Raw genomic sequence first — 18,283 nt, forward strand, 5'->3', positions numbered from 1 at the left:
TCACAATCGAATGCAACAATACAATAGATGGGGCTATTTAAATTAAGGTGGGTCTCCACACATTCCATTAATAAGATTGCTTTCCACTGCAGCCAATAATATAAATGGAATGAGAGACAGATGGGGTGTTGTTTCATTCTAACTTTCCTTTTGTGTTTAAACAATTTATGTGCACAACTTCTATCATGAATACCTGAACAGCACAAAAACAGCAATTGTTTTCATTGATACAATACAGAGTATGTTGGCGGACTTACGAGAGGGTCCTTTCCAGCCTCCCACCAGTGGAGCCAATGATTTCTCCAAGGGTGCAGAATGTCTGGCCCAGAAAGTCCTTTGGAGGAAAAAAGATAAAAGAGAGAGAATTAACTCCAAGTCAAAGATGCTTCCTTGGTAGGACAGGTCCTACAGAGGCGAAGCAAGACCTTGTCCTTGAATTCAAAGAACACATGCTATGGAGCATCCAAGGTCTTGCCTATAATGCATATTGCAGCGTCTGTAAGGGTGTCCCTCCGCCAATTTACAAGACTGGAAAATAATTCCTGTGTTCAATAGGAATTATGAAAGACTATGAAATTAACAGGGATGGTGATAAAGATATTAAAATCCATTAAAAATTCATCTCATTTTATCAAGCTCTCATCTCAAATTAAACTTTAAATTTAGGGATCATTTCCACCTTTTTTATAAGCATGCATTAACTGAAATAGGTCAAGCCCAGGAGGTCTTAAGGAGATGCATTATTCAGGTACATGTTCACCAATCGATTACTCTTAAAAGCACCACTGTGCAAAACCCAAAAGCAGTAAGTTTACTCCTCCAGTCAGCATTTTCATTGAGCCACAGATTTTGACTTTTACAACCAGTCTAGAAAATACAAAAACATACATATGGCAACATAAAAAAGCAGAGTGTTGACACAACGTAATAAAACTGTTATGTTTTGATGTTTGTAACGTGTGGGCGCCAGCAGGTGTAGGTCTGAGTCCCACAAACTGAATGAGTGGATCTCCTCTAAATGGCTTGACATGCACAATCTGCTCTGGTATACTGTCTCATACAAAGACAGCTTTTACTTTGAAGTTTGTTGTTCGAAGGGTAGTTTTACCTGAGTGAATCACAAAATGCAGACAGACAAAATGAGGACTAACACCACAGGGGTGGGGTGCTTCCAGATGGGAGCTGTTGGTGTTTGTCCTTGATGACATGAGATGGAAGAATGAGAGAAAAATACAAAATTAAAATGAATAAAACACTCTGAGAAGAATGACATTTTTTGGAAAATAAAAGTAAATGAATGAGGAATCATTTGGTGCCAGGACTCATGAGGATAATACAATGCTTATACACAGCACTCACCTTCTGCTCTCCCACATTAGTTGATTTGTTAGGGAGGAAAAAGATTTCGTCAAAAGATGGATTTACAGCATACTACACACTAGAGTAGAATAAATAGTAGACTTTATTCATGCTGAATCATCATTAACTGCTTCACTCGTTCACTGTAAATTAGCTTTAACAGGATGAGTAATGCTGAATACAACGCCATATATTTCAGAGCTGATGGAAGCTGTCAGCGCTGACTCAAAACTGTCATTTGAGTTTGACATACTGTACTTACGTGTTTGGAAATGTTACAGCTTCTAGAGTCCACATTGTACCTGTAAGAAATGATTGGAAGAACTTGTGACACTGTAGCCTACTAAGAGAGATTTATTACAACTATGTCCCTGTTGCGTTCGCTAGGTTGCGGGTGAGACACGGGAAAGCCACGGGTGATTGGTGGTAACAGGTGAACAAGTGGGAGGTTCACTTACCTGGTTGAAGCATGGGCCAGTAAACAGTTGAAACGTAGACAAGTAATCCAATAGCGACAAACTAGAATCCGGTAATGAACGAGCACGAGCTGTAAGCGGGTACGAGCACTAGTTTGGCATGTTGTCTCGTCAGGAGAGATGCGCCACCGGTAAGCTGCTGTTTACATTCTTTCAGCTGCGGTTTAAGTTTGTCTGTTGTTTGTGTTGCCGCTGTGCTGCCGTGATGCGGTTCATGTGCTTGACAACTGTTACTTTGGTCACGCTGATAAAACATTCTTAGCGGTCTGTTGATTAACGTTGCCGGTTTCATAGTATCCGTGTCTGTTTGAATTGTAGCGCTTTCACCGTCACATGAGTACACTTCCTATTTTGCGGTGCTGGTTGGGTGACGTAGTTGCTTGTAATTGGTTGTATTCCCGCAGGAATACAACCAATGGAATGCAGGCTGGGTAATGTAGTCAGTCGGTTAATACTAATAATGAATTGCTATGCTCTGCTTTACTATTTAAAACTACATTCACTGGTTGCATTTAGGACAGCACTTTTAGGCTATTGATTTAATATGTATGCATTGTGGTTTGTGTGTGGCAATACAAAGTTTAATGTTAATGTACTTTGCTTGGTCATTCAATTAACACACTATTTATATTGTGCTATTTAAAATGCTTAATAATGCTTACTGATTATTGCAATTGATGGATATGTATTTATATGAATTCATACAGTATATTTAGTCTATATTTGTGTGTTTTTATATGGATATATTTTTGCATTATTCAGAGTTTATACAGTATGCTTACTTGGCTTTCAATATTGCTGTTTACATCATAGCCTTTTTATTCTATAGGTTTATAACCTACTACTACCTACTGCAATTTGTGGCTACTACTACCTACTGCTATTTGTGGATGTTATCAGTGGATTAAAAACTTAAAACTGGAAAATCAAACAAAGTAAATAAAGACCACAAAGAGTTATAACAACGTGTCCTCTCCTGGCGCCCCGTTCGGTGGGGAGAATCTTAAAGAACCGAACAGTCCCCCTGATATTTCTCTTTAAGCGATTGAGGTGTTTACTTTGGAAAGCACCAATTTCCCTGCCTCATTTTTTACTAGCTATTGATCATGCAGATACACATTACTGAGCAACATGTTATAGCACAACATATTTCCAATAACAAGTAGTGTAAGGAATTACAGTTTGAAGAGTTTAGAATTACATTGCAGGTATTAATCCCAGTTCCACCACTTTGGAGCACTACTGGGATACGTGTACCTGGTGGTATATCAAATGTACAAAACATAGTTCCTCCTATGTTCTGTCCTCACTCTACATGCTCAGTTAGTTAAATTAAACTGTTACCATTTCTAGTCCTATATTTAATATAGAATCATGACAGTTCAATCCATCCTTTCAATATAATTGTTTTTTAAACTGATTATAAATGAGTAATAACAAATGGACTTTTGTCAGGTACATTGCATAGCCCTACTAATCATTCTACCCTTTCCCATTTTTTTTATTTTAGTTTAAGGTTTTTAGAGATTGACTTTTTTTTTTCAAAAGAGCAAAGAACAAGGGAAATCTGAGAGTGCTTTTATCTTGATGTTATGTAAAATAACAATAATAAAGATGTTTTGTGAAATTCTCCTGCCTGGTACAACCTCTCATTTAGTGTAGCATCTAGGCTGTTTCACAAAAAGCCTATTATTTGGGGACTGAACATAAAAAATGACCTTGCAAAGCAGGAGGGATGCTCTTAGGTTGGAAATATGCACAACACACATCATCATAAACAATGTCCCTGTTCCATTTTCAAGATTTCACCACTGTATATACAAGCTGCTGCTGTACAGACCCCACTGAGCAGTAAAAACACATGTCTGGGCCTTGATTAAAGCAGAGGCACGTAAGTGATCTTTCTCTAGTATTGACTGAGAATAATAGACAGGTGAACTAAATAGAATAACAAAGTGGACAAACAGACACTAATCTAATCAATGGGGCTATCAAGCAGCCTTGGTAATGGGCCCTTTAAAAAAAATCTCTTTTCATGGCATCCCAATCCCAGCATCTAATTTTAGCATTGATTGGCCTGTTCATTTATCCTAATCGGGTGAAATTACCTTTTCACCAAAGTGACCTGCACAGAAAGAAATTATTCTAATGCAATCAAAGCCACTGCTAGTTTCTGAATCCACACTGAAGCTGGAATAGCAGAATGTATTTGAGTTTAGAATTAAATTCATTCAGGCTCATTCAGGAAAAGTAAATCAAAAGCTGGTACTACTTACACATCGAACCTTAGATTCTGTTTCTCCTCAAAGAAGAAATCCAGGACAAACTTCCTGACGAAATCTGGATTCCGAGTATTATCGATTACCTCTGTCCTGCCAAACTACAGAAATATAAAGAAAGTAGTAAGTGGTGGTGATAGCAGCATTGATTCATGAGTAAATATATGGTTATGGTATTATTGTGATAATAATCAAGAAAAAGTACAGCAGAGAAAGGAGTGACAAAAATTGATGTGATTCAGCAGCAACCCACCCTGTAATATTTCACACAGGATTGAATTCAGGTTTCCTTTGCAAAAATATGGCCCCACCGAGCTTCATTGTGGTGTGTGCTAAATCTCGTGTCCCCAAAGAAATCAGACTGCTACATTAGAGCCAGCTCTCCACCCTATGAGCCCACAAATTCCCAGTCCCAGCCTCCCTCCTGGGCCAGGCCTTTTCTCCATCTCCGTGACAATCACACCGGTAATCCCCCTGGTGGACTTCCAGCCTCGCCTCTGCGGCCTGGCCTGACAGCACCGTGTAATGAGCTATTGATCTTGGTACTGCCTCACCACGGCCTCAATACCTCTACTCATGTCTTTAGTGTCCAGTGCACATAATCCGAGCAATCAACTGCATCCCCAGCCTATCCATTACCAAAGGCGCGAAGGGGAGTGTATTGGACCTCAGAACCTAACTGTTGCATCGACCCAAAGGGAAAATCCTGTGATATTTCCTTGTAGTGTTTCTATTTTTAGACCTGGAGGCCTTTGGATTGGTTAATAGGTGTTGCAGTGTGGTGGGTGAAAGTTAGGGAATTGCTTTGTTACTGGGAAGATGTAAGAGTAAGCAGAGCAGCTGACTAGACAATTACTGGTTTCAACATAGTACATATGTAGACCTATTACAAATACAATGTATTTTTTTCAACTACTTCTGACCAATATCTTTGATTTTATGTTTTTTGGGGAAACAAATTAATTCAGAATCTAAGGAAAGCAACATTATGAAAGCATTTTATCATAAATTAACAGCTTCACAATCATTTTGTTGGTACAATGACTTGGAATATGGAGGATGGTGGCTCTTTTATTCCCATGGCCCCTGAATGCCTGTACTTGCATTAAAAAGAGGTCCTGACAAACATTATTCTCAGATAGATTAGCACCTCAGGTGGTAAACTACGTCTTGTTTTGCAGTTGCTTTGATCGTCTTTAGCGGTTGCTTTGATCATCTGATATTGATAGATGTGTGTGGAGGTACATTAAAGCCCAGAGCATGTTTAATTTAGTCAGTTTTCAGTCCTTTGCCTTTGTTTTATGCCTAAAACAAGTAAGGAATTTAAATAAATATGAAATGATTTCCTTTATGGGCAGCACAGTGGTGCAGTGGTTAGCACTGTTGCCTTACAGCAAGAGGGTTGCAGGTTCCTTCTGTGTGGAGTTTGCATGTTCTCCTTGTGCCTGTATGAGTTTTCTCTGGGTTCTCCAGCTTCTTCCCACAGTATTTTTAGTTTATCACATTGACAGAACATGACAAAAACACTGCATTAAATGTGACCTTTACACTTAACTTGTGTAAAAAGTAGATGAAAATTTTACATGCAACACTTTGGGCATAATTATTTTTTTTAGTGCATCACTTAGTTTCATGATGTTGCTTGTGCACAAAAGAAGGATTTGTGCGTAAAATGGTTTCCGTGTGTGTGTGCATAATGTGTTACCTTGTAAAAGATTTACATTCATTGTGGGTTAATCACATGGAGTTTATGCAGACCACAGCTGTATTATTAGAAAGCATTTTTGAACCAGTTCATTGCAGATTTGTTGCAGAGGAAATCTGTAAATCTCAGGCTTACAGTAAAAACACAGCACTGCATACAATGTTTTTGTAAATGGTGTTATCATTGCATAGTGTTTTTCTGTTGCCTTTTGTTTTGTGCTTATTTCAAAACATAGCACAGGTAGGTCAGCTGTGTTTATTCAAGAGCTGCAAAAGGGAGTGAACTGACCCTGAACTCAGCGAGTTGTTTGTGTTCTACAGCATGACCTTGGCAGAACTCCTGTGGACTCTGGAAGGAACCCAGGTTAAGATGTGTTCAAGCTCACAAGGCTATTGAGTGATTTGAGCAATTATTTTATTATTTTAATATGATTCCCATGAAATATGTTGTCCTCTAACACTTAGTCATGACTACCGTAATTTCCAGACTATAAGCCGCTATTTTTTTCACACACTTTGAACCCTGCGGCCTAAACAATGATGCGGCTGGTTTGTGGATTTTGCCTTGAGACGAAAGTGACATTGAGAGAGACAACGAAAGAGAGACTGACAACGTGGACACCTGCGGCTTATAGACAGTTGCGGCCTGTTTTTTTTCTTTTCAAATTTAGTGGGTGCGGCTTATATTCAGGTGCGCTCAATAGTCCGGAAATGACGGTGAATATATTTAGGTCACTACAAAATTTAAATAGGATCCCAGTATTCACAGTGAGAAGCTGACTGAGAAACTGTTTATTCAGGGCCTTTGCTGCACACCAGAGGCTGCAATCCAAACCAGACCTGGAAATAATTTGACATGGTCACACCATGAAGTGCCACAGCAAAATTCAGCCAAACTTCTGTTGCAAAATGTTTAGCTGTGGAAGCTGTGTAACACTGGGATGATTCACTGGACTAGTTTGTGTACCACTGTGGCTGGTGAGCTAACTGTTATCAAGCTAGCCAGCTGGGACTTGTTAATGCTTGCAGTCACAGTCAAGGCTGATTTAGACTTGCCTCCAGACAGCAAACCTAAATCAGGAGAACAACCTTAACCAGTATATCTGACAGTCTTCAACCATAAAACTTAATTTCATAGATTATTTTCTTTCATTCTAGTGATTTTATGATTCTATTGCAGAAATGGAGTGTTGGGAGGACAGTAGGGAAGGGGCACACTGAAAAATGGGACACTCGGGAGACTCTAGAGGGTTGGCAAGAGGCTGCATCAACAAACACTGTATGAAAAACAAATATTGAAGTGGAGTTTGCAGGATCATTTGGTCCAGAAAACAAACAAACTTTTATTAAACTAGAGAACTACGCTAGAAATAGAAGAGAAGGAAAGATTTCTTGGATTTGTCTTATTGCTTATGTCTCAAGTACTGTATTTTCACACATACACTATAAGTAAAAGTATTGGCACACACGTCTTTATTACTGAATTCAGCTGTGGTGTGGGGCTGTTTTAGCCCCTTTACTTTCAGGGAAGGAAATCGTAATGTTTCAGCACACCAAGACATTTTGGACAATGTTATGCTTCCAACTTTGTGGCAACAGTTTGGGGAAGGCCCTTTTCTATTCCAGCATGACTGTGCCCCAGTGCACAAGATTCAAGATTCAAGAGTCTTTATTGTCATTATGCAAGCATAATGAAATTTTGTGCAGATTCTTGGCTTAAAAGCACACTTATAAATAGCAGCAGAAAATTAAAATTGCACACTTAAGAAAAATATAAAAATATAAAATACAAAATACATGTGAAGTAGATAAAGTGCACTTAGTGCCAGTCAAGAGCCATAAAGACATGGCTGGATTTTACACCCCAATTGTGGGACACCTTCCCAGAAGAACATAAGCTCACAAGTTATAGCTGCAAAAGGGAGACCAACTCCATAATATGATGACATTGAAGTCCCTATAGGTATAATGGTCATGTGCCCCAATACTTTTGTCCATATAGTTCATTTCCTGATTCAATTCCTCTTCTGACAGCTTAAGTGAGGTATTAACCACTGTGCCCATCTGATAAAAGTAGAGAAGAGTAGTGATTCTATCATCATATTAACAATGAGCCTAATTTATCTAACATAACCTAACTTGTTTTAACAGCATTAAGAGTAATATTTTTTAAAGGGGACATATTACAAAAGACTCACTTTTCCAGTGCTTGTACACATATATTTGTGTATTTAGATTGCCTAGCCACTCATAAAATGTGAAATACGACAACCCAGTGACTCTGTATGATCATATGTTAGATCAGAAAATATGGGATTCTGCGTGTTGTTTTGATTTTGCTCCCCTCTTGACCTCAACAGGCTTAAGAGGCTTATTTGCATAATTCGCCCCCCCCACCTCAGTCTCTACCCACTGATTCAGACTGCCACTGATTCAGGGAAACATTTTTGTTTCTCACATGCGCCAGATGCAATTGTCATGTCTAAAGTTAGAGCTAAGCGTGGGAACTGCTCTGTTGTTGGTTGCATCAACCAACACAGTTCACTTCTTCGCCTTCCAGCCTCAGAGGACCAAAGAAATCTGTGCATTCATTTTATTTTTGATGGAAACATCCCAGCAAGAGTTGCTTTAATGGGTTTTGGGACAGTTTCACAGAGAATACAACATGCTGTTATTATGTTTTACTGGTTACTAACTAATTAATTAATTGATTTGATAAACAGTTTTGTTGCGCAGGGGAAAAAAGCTCTCAGAGCTTTGCTGACAGTAAGCTTAGCCATAAGCCATCTCGTTAGCTTGGTTGCTGATCATGTTAACACAGTGTATTCAAAAGACATATTCATTTCAATAAATTCTGTCTTGTAGTTTTATTGAAGTGGTTTATACTAAAATCTGATGGTGCACCAGAGTGAATAAACTACAATGGCTTTTCAAATTTTGAACTTTCCAGCTTTCTGTTATCTCAAGATGGTTTGCTTTTGGTCAATGTCAGGAACCAAACTTTACCACAATTGAACTGCACATGGATTAAGTTCAGCTCCCCAAGCGAATGCAGTAATCCCACTGATTACATTAAAATGCATTGATTTCACCACATTTAGCAGTTTCAAATCATGCCATCACCAGGCATTTTTTCTTGTTTTACAACAGCTTGTAATGACACAGAGTTATCTATAGTCTTGCAAGGGAAGCTATGATGATGATTTGTGGGAGCCTGTAAGAGGAGGAACATATCCATGGACAGGAAAAATGGAACCATTTGCGAAAACAGTTTAGTGCACAGCCTGATGCAGTGGGAACATTAAGCAGCCAGAAAAGAAACAACAACCTTTAACATACCGCTGAGAAAACACTCCATGATGGTGGTGGTAGGTTTTCAGGTTCTAGTGATAGGATAAAATGAATGGGCTAAGGAATTCCCTACTTAAAAATTTAATTTAAAGATTATATAGAGATTGCCTTAATGCAGAACATGATGTCAAAAGAAAGCAGGTTTTGTTAGGTTTCCACTCAAGCACAATTATCTGCTGATGATGTCAATATGTGCAGAGCTGACAGCTAGATGTTTACTCTGCTGATTGCAGTGCGATTCATGCCGTGTTTTTGATTAAGCCCTGTCACACGGAATAAAAAGGTGTGAGGTGTCTTGAAGTGAGGGGATCAGTGGTGGCAAAGCCCTCCCTGACACATTAGGGGTGACTTTGAATTTGCAAACGGGCAAATACACTGACTGAACACAGAATGTCATAGGCAAATTAGATGAAGGGAAATAGGGATAAGAGATAATGTGGCACGTATCTTTGTGCTGGAGAGGTGAAAAAATGAAAAGGGGGAGGAATTCAAAGGTGCAGCAGTGAATGGGAGGTCACATGACCCCAACTTAAAAAATAGTGAAGGAGGACAAGACCACAAGAAGTCAAGGGGAGCAGACGGTGCATATTTGATGAGGGTGAAGAGGAATCTCCCTTCTCTTTCTCCCAGCTATGAGACATGATGTGAATTCCTTTTGTCTTACATTGGCTCATATAATGAGTTTGCCTGATATAATGAGATCAATTTTATTTATTTATTCTTTAACCTGTATTATTAATTCATCAGTTTGGGTCAGGTATATGGAGCTTTTGTGCCTTCCTGTGTCTATTACAGGCCTTTCTTACACTTGTGTGGGCAAGTGAGGAGGTTGGCACTTTCAATTATCCACAACAATGTTCTCAGGGGTTTGCAGTCAGTTGCCTCTGGACTTTGTTTTAATAACCACCTGTCTTTGCCCCGGTTGAATGTCTTAAAGTTTATACACTGCATTCCTAAACAAAATGCACATGCAGACTGATAGACACAAATATTGATGCTGGAGTACAAAAAGTTCACTTCACTTACCTCCCTCCATTCTTTGGTTCCCACAGCCTGCAAATACAACACGACCACTGAGGAGAGGAAGTCCAAGGAGAGGCATGAGGAAAAGAAGAAAAGCAGAAGAAGCATTTCATTTTTAGTGATTATCTTGATGTTTTTACATGTTGGCACCTGCAGCATCTGAGAGATATAAAAATACTCAGGTAACAAGATCAATAAGATCCACATTCATTTCATTAGATCTGGCGAAGCTTGAAGCAAAGTCAATAATACCTTAATAAAAGCCATTACAAAACCACTGTCAGACTGAGAAGCTCAGTACAGTTACAGGATTTTATTTAATCTATAATGAATACATTCACCATAATAAGACAAAAGAAAAATACAGCTGACCTTGAAAATAATGAAAACATATCAACATGACATTTTTTGGTTCTTTCTCACTTTTCTGCCAAGTATACCTATGTAACAGTGCAGGACTACTCAATTTCTCAGCTTTCTGCCTTGAAGATATGCTGTCACCACCTTCAGCTCGGACTCTCCCTGGATATCAATATCTATAATTAAGGAAAGGCAGAGTTGCTGTGCATGAGGCTTTATTCTAAGGACTAAATGTAGTCTGGGTCTCATTGATAAATGTCAAGTTCCTCCAAACCACACAGAGATTGTCGATGTTCAAGTGACAAAGCCCACCAGCAGCCTTAGTAATTATTCAATTCAATTGAATTTTATGTATATAGTACCTTATACAATCAAAATTGTCTCTAGGTGCTTTATAGAAACCCAGAGCCTGAACCCCTAAGCAAGCAGACAGTGGCAAGGAAAAACTCCTTTTTAACAGGAAGAAACCTTGAACAGGACCCGGCTCACAAGGGAGAACTATCCTGCTGATAGTCGGCTGGGTGAAGGGGGGGAACAAGAGGTAGACAGGACAGAGAGGATGAAAGAGAGAGAAAGAGAAACATACATGCAATAAACATCATACATTATAAAGGACAAACATGACAAGTTGTTATAATTGGAATTGTGAAAGACTATGTATTGTTTGTATTTGTTTTTTAGCTGATATGTTGTGTAAGTTAGTTCTAATAGCACTACATAGAAGAACAACATGGGCAGATGTTGACAGTAGACATTGGGTTTGTCAGAGGGCTGGATGCAGTTCAACATGTAGATCTGGATGGAGAGATACCTGCAGAAAGATACAGAGAGAGAAAGAAAGGGAGGGAGAGACACAAAACTACGAGGAGAACTGGACACACAGTTAGTGACATAAAATAATGAATCATATGTTGACCTGATGAGAGGAGAGGAGGGGAGAGGAAGAAGAGCAGAGGAGGTGGGGGAGTAGAGATGGTGGTGGTGTTGTGGAGGTGGGCGAACTGCTCAGTGGATCATGTTTGTGACCCCCAGCAGCATAGGCCTATAGCAGCGTAGCTATGATAGAGATTAAAGACTAAGAGTTAGTCAGCCCTATTCTACCTGTGGCTGTATGTCAAGAAGTGACTGTAACTATACCTACCAGCCCTACACACTTTGTTTGAGGCTAACTATACGCTTTACTAAATACTTGCTTTACTAATAGAAGCTTAGTTGGGGAGATATGATCCCTTTTGCTGATTCCTGTCAAAACTTGCTAGCTGCTGCATTCTGGATCAGCTGCAGGCTATTAATAGAGTGATTTGAACATCCTGATAATCATGAGTTGCAGTAGTCCAGCCTAGAAGTAACAAAAGCATGGACAAGTTTTTCAGCATCACTCTGAGAGAGGACGCTCCTAATCTTAGCAATATTACGGAGGTGAAAGAAGGCGTCTTAGAGAACTGTTTATTATGATGGATAAATGACACGTCCTGATCGAAGGTAACGCCGAGGTTCCTCACAGTCGTACTGGAGACCAAAGTAATGCTGTCCAGAGAGAGAATATTATCAGCTACTCTAATTCTGAGATGTTTGGAGACATAATAAAAAATTGGAGGTCATCCAGTCCTTTATGTCCTTAAGACATGCCTGGAGCCTGGCTCTGTTTCTTCAGGCTTTAAGGATAAGTACAGCTGGATGTCATCAGCATAACAATGAAGGTTTATGCCATGTCTCTGAATAATATTTCCTAGAAGGAGCATGTATAAAGTGAACAGGATGGGCCCGAGCACTGAACACAGAGCACTGAACCCTGAGCACTGAATTATGACTCCTGTCAACGACAATCGTCAGGTGACCTAATTCTTGACTGCCGGATGTGTCACCATAAAATCTTGTACAGACAGTTTTGATCTCCAGAGGATCTATCCCACTGAGTTTGATGATCCTCTGACTTGTCCTCCATTTCCACCAGGAGGTTAATAAGTAACTAGTTAATGGGTTGACGGTTTTGGTTCACACTGAAATATCTCAACAACTGCTGGATTGTGTTGAATTATGGAATTTGGTACAGACAGTCATAGAGTCCAGAGGATAAATCTTAATGATCATGGTAATCCCCTGCCTTTTCATCTCATGCCATTATTCAGTGAAAGAGCTCCACTTCTATAATGTCAGATGATCTGGCACAAAATTTGGAAAGATTTTCCTAATCCCTAAAGAATATAGTCCTTTCCCCTAGAATTCATGTTTATATACAGCTAATATGTAACAGCATATACATTTGGTGATGCTGTTTACTGTAATATTTTGGTTTATAAGTTAATACCTTCAGAGTTACATTCCCAGCAGTTTCAAATGTTTCAAAGACTAGATAAATTAATAAAATGAATTGATCAGTAATTCATCAATAAATCCAAAGTTCAAAAATTTCCACTGCCAGCAAATAATTTGCACAATAATTGTATGTGATTTTTATAGGAGGTATATTTTACACTTCATTTACCACAACTCCTGGAGACCAAAAAGAGCTTAGTTTTCCATGAACATTACTGGGTCACAAAGCTGTAGTATTGCTGGAAAAAGAGTAATAACAGTGGGTATAAGCCAAAGTTAAAGTATGGGGCCACAGACTGGCTATTATTTCTGGTTTACAAAACCCTACTGTGGTTTGTTCACCAAACATTTCATTTATCTTCTGTAGAGAATTTTTGCTTTGCATAAATGAGGCAGCCCAATTATAGCTCACACATTTATCATGTTGTCATGCTAAAATCAAATATGTTTGTGCATATGCAAACAAACAAAGACTCACTAAAGTCTCCTATGAGACATATTAGTAATTGGCCAAGTGTTGCTGTGTCCAGATGAGCACCAACAGTGTGCCTCTGTGAAGTTTGGACATTAGCTCTAATGAACCTCAAACTGGCTGGACAATTAAAACCACATCTTCCCTCCTAATGAGCAATTAACAGAGGGGAGATAACTGAGGGAGGGCAGCAGACAGAAAACCTTTTGCGCGTTGTGTCTTAAGAAGAAACCAATCTTTTCTTCATCAGGATGTTAACAATACTAAAAGCACACAGTGCTGCTTAAAGAGGGTTTGTAAATCCTAATTTAATCCATTTGTAAATAGCATGTAGGCTTTCAATTTAGTTCTAGAAAACATTCAAGGAAAATACCATCCAGGGATTAATCAGCTTGTCTCAAAGTCATATCACAATGCTCCCTTTGCCTCAGCAACTAAAATAATGTTCGTGACGTTCAAGAAACAGGGAGGAGTTCTCTATTGGAGATAAAAGTCACAGGACCTTCATGCTTCCCCAAGGTTGCAGAGTAACAGTACCACAGCCCAAGAGTGTTGCACACTAATCCATGTCAATGCTACATCAGGGTCCGCGGTGTCCGAAGAACCTGGCTGATTGCCTGTTTCATGGAAAGTGACTGAGAAAGGAAAGAGCCCATCTGGTCACCCATGGAACAGCATAATCACATGGTAATTCATTGTTGCTCTGAGCCCTACTCCAACTACAACTGGCTGCAGGGTGAGGACACGGGTGACTCTGGGCATGAATGAATCAGAAGTAAGCACATACAAACAGGAACATATACAGACATTTTGAGGAGCTGTGGCAACCCCGGCACTGTCCTCTTGATGATGGCACACTGTAGAAAATTGTTGGCCTTGATTTGCAATTTCATTGTATTAAAAATAAACCTGTATATAACTAGTTATATACAAATATAACAAAAGATATAGCAATACTATAAATCATGCATTCAGATTCCTAATCCACATGTCCACACTTTTTTGAGCCATGCCTATGGATTTGCAATAACTGCACGTCAGCTGAGGTGAGTCCATAGGACACATATTGTCATATTTTTATCATGTGTTTCTTGAATGTTCATATAGTTTATAAGGAGATTATAGAGATGACTGTCATCATGGTAACACTTCAGATTAGTGAACACATACTAACCACTGAATATTTGCTTATTAACATGCATACCAGTAACATGCTGGCTCTTTATTAATCACTATAAAACTTAATTCTGCATGACTGTATTCTAAAACCACTAGGCCGATAACTAAGAATGATTTATGACCTTCATGTGTTTTGAACATTATGGGCTTTAAAAGGTAGTGGTATCAGAACTGTCCCTTTATCACTTCAGCATGGTCTATGGTCTATATATTCAAATATGGTCTATTGTTATGTAACAAAACACAAAATGCAAGCATTATTACTGTCTAAATAACTTTGAATTAAGTTTTTCTGTGCTGTTGTTTCGAGGTTGGAGGCACAGCATTGTCCAAAATGTCTTGGTATGCTGAAAGTGGCTGACCCCAACTCCTGACCACAGCTCCATACCACACCTGAATTCAATAATAAAGAGGTGTGTCTAAATACTTTCGTCTATATGATGTAATTAATGTGCTAATTAATTGTGTGTGTGTGTGTGTAGCAAGTTTCATCCACAGATAAAAAAAATAAATGAAAAAAAAAAAAAAGATCCCAGCTGGATACAAACACACAAATATTCCTGGCTACAGCGTTGACCTACCATACATTTGTGTGTGTGTGTGTGTGTGTGTGTGTGTGTGCATGTGTGTATGGTGCTTCATCTTCCTTTAATTTCCCCTGGCTAAACTATCAGTCACTGTGGTGTGACAAGCAGATGACAGCCAGGGCCCTGAAAAAGAAATTATGAGACATACTCATCTACTCTGGATACTTCAGCCTGTCTGTCAAACAAACAAGGTGATACCTGCTCTCTTAATGTGGTTTCTGTTGGTCCGATCAACTGACGTTACTGTCATAAATAACAACAGCATTTTATTTGGTATGACTGTAATAGTTTGATGTAATAATAACGTTTATTAATTTGGTCCAGAGGAGCTCAAACTTCATCCACCATGCACGTCCCTGCCAGCAACTATTTTACTGCTGTGCCCTTTCTTTTATAAGATATTGCTACAGAACATGAAGAATGTGTAATCTCCAGTCTATGCAGATATGCAAGCAAACGGCATTTCAGTCCATTCTATATTAAAATTTATGTCCCATCAGTGTGTTGAGCTTAATTGAAAATGGCAAAGTGTACTTTTGGACTCATGCCGAGCGAGCTGACAGCAAGAGTCACCTGTGTGAAGGTTTTTTCGACTGGGGATTTCTTGCTGCCTGCCTGTCTCTTGGATTTGCGCTGCAGGAAAATATAATCAGAGAATAGGCACACATAGACAGAATGCCACAGGCTTACTCACAGGAGGGCACAAGCTGCTCACGGTGAGGTGAAACATGGGGTGGGAGTGGGGGTGGAAAGGAAGGAGTAAAGGAGGACGGAATATTAAGGAGAAGGATGCAGAGGGAAGGTCGAAGAAGAATAATAGAGCAGTTGAGAGCGAAACAGAATAGGGAAATAGATGAAGAAAGTCTTACGTGATGAATGTAGAAGATGAGATGGAGGACTGTGGAAACACAGTCAGGCAGCAGCAGATTTCAGCTGTAGAAGATGGGGTGGGTTTTAGGGGTTTGGCTGTTAGAAATCCCTCACAGATCCACTTCTCGCATAGCAGTTTAGGTGAGGCAGGGTCTGCACATAGCTCCCCACTAATCTATTGATCTCTTGCCAAGAGAGGGATAAGACACGAGAGCACTGAACCTTTGGAGGCCAATTCAATGGAGCAGGTATGACAAAGACCATGGTTGGAAACCAGTATGGGGGCATAGCCTGCATTTGGGAGGTTTTTTAGGGGAGGTGGGGTGGGGTTCCTGAAAATCCAGCTTTCACATGAGCATAAATTACAAAGTGATGCTGCAATAATGAAGAGCACACCATCACAGGTGGCACAGATTCCCTCTGATTCTCAAAATCAAGACATATTATTATTTGAGCTCATCAGAGCCCACTCTTCATCACATTACATTCAACACAGATTTTCAGCCACAAAATACGCTACAAAATAACCAATTTCCATGGCAATAATTTTGACAACATAACTACCTTGATATTTTATTTTGGAATTAGGTTGTGTTAGATTATTACATTAGATCTGCTTATGGTTAGATTTTTGCAATACAGATCAGTTTGTACAGTTTTAAGATGAAATGTAAAGATGCACCAGGGTAGTGATTGTTCAGGGAAAAGGGAAAATGGTATTGTTAAGTAAATATGCCCCGCTCCCACAGGATGAGTGAGCCCCTGCTCAGCAACAGACTCTTGATCAGTGAGCTAACCCAGCAGCACAAAGAGGCCAGCAGTGACAGTGAAGACAGACAGCTGGGATAGCAGTGTGTAGAGCCAGAATATTATCACATTTAAGTCAGCAAATGAGGGGTTTATTTCAATAAAACCAGAGCAGGTGATTGCTGGAACAGTGCAAAAACTAAACCATGATGGTTTTGTTGAGTCTCAGACCTGTGCAAAAACATCTGCAATCTGTTTTCACGACCACAGGTGAGCTACGTGTAGGGGAGGCTTGTTGCAATGATGTAGCCTACTGAGATGATCAAAACCAGTGTGGTTCTGGATGACATCATATGCACCAGATGCAGTTACAAGGTTAAAACACACACACACACACACACACACACAAGCACAAGTAGACCTACATTAAACAGAAGAGGTTGCGCCACAATCAGTGCACTTTCAGAAGGGACGTAATACCAGAAAACGTCTCTCCCTCTCTCTCTCTCCGTCTTTCTCTGCAGAGCATGTGTGTTTGTCAGGAGAAGGAACGGAGAAATGAGGGGAGACTGGCCACTTGTTAATCAGTCTCAGACAGTACTGTCAGACAGATCTATCAAAAATAAATAAATACATAAAAATAAGAAAATGCTAAAATGAGTTACCAAATATACTTTTGGCAGCCTTTTATATATCTGGGTGACCCCAAGTCAGTGTGTGGGAAACATGATGTGTGTTGAGAGAGAGAGGGAGAGAGCGAGAGATGTGATATTGTTGATATTGTTGATATTGTACTGGGTTTCCAGAAATAACTGAATGTATGGGAAACATTGAAATTGCTTTTTAAAATCTGCATGCCCACAATCATCATGGAAACATATAAAAGTTAAAAATGTAACAGCAGAGTATTGTTTTATCACATTACTGTCCTGTGTATGTTTCAAAAACAGCCTTTTTAAATTAATGTGGCCATTAAATGGCATGAGTGTGGGATGGGCATTGAATCAACAGGGGCCACTCACTCTTTCCTCACACCTCATTAGGAGACCATAGGGGTAATTAGAGACCAGTGACCTTTATTTAGATGGTCTGGCTAAGGCCTTGCCTTCATTCATCTCAGCTACTGAGCCTTTATTAAATTATAACTGACCTGCCTACACTGAATAAGGAAAATGTTATAGATTTATTGCTATTATTATTACTTAAATCAGTCATCTTTAGTTCCATAAGAGAACTCGGCTTTAAAAATTGCAAAAGCAGTTTTCACAAAGTTTATTCTCAAATTCTTACAGCTGCAACCCCCCCATGGAGACAAAATATCTGCAGTTCTAAAAAGTAATGACATTCTAAAAATGACTTAATTCTACATGAAAAACGTCATAATCATATAGTTTATATATCAAAATATAATCTACCAGATGAGTAATTTTATAACCACAACAGGCACATAAACAGATTTTTAGACCACAATGAACAGCAAACAAACATCAAAACTACAACCACACCCGCTGTGTCCGAGCAAAACATTCACTCCTACTTGCTAGTGAGTCAGAATCCTCA

At 39.3% G+C, this 18,283-nt stretch overlaps 1 protein-coding gene across 2 annotated transcripts in view; it reads right to left on the bottom strand.

Moving 5' to 3' along the window:
• LOC124063631 (copine-9-like) overlaps positions 1-18,283 on the bottom strand; it is a 69,041-nt gene that overhangs the window by 41,508 nt on the left and 9,250 nt on the right. Inside the window, exons 3-7 of one of the 2 annotated variants that reach the window (XM_046397474.1) lie at positions 10,196-10,242; positions 4,112-4,215; positions 1,622-1,661; positions 1,360-1,362; positions 258-334 (exon numbers count right to left, since the gene is read on the bottom strand). In XM_046397474.1, coding sequence (XP_046253430.1) covers positions 258-334; positions 1,360-1,362; positions 1,622-1,661; positions 4,112-4,215; positions 10,196-10,242 — 271 coding nt within the window. Of the gene's footprint in view, positions 1-257; positions 335-1,108; positions 1,547-1,621; positions 1,662-4,111; positions 4,216-10,195; positions 10,243-18,283 lie in introns of those variants that run through there. The other variant, XM_046397473.1, reaches the window with a different exon arrangement.

This window comes from Scatophagus argus, chromosome 8 (genome assembly GCF_020382885.2).
Source record: "Scatophagus argus isolate fScaArg1 chromosome 8, fScaArg1.pri, whole genome shotgun sequence".
NCBI lineage: Eukaryota > Metazoa > Chordata > Actinopteri > Scatophagidae > Scatophagus > Scatophagus argus.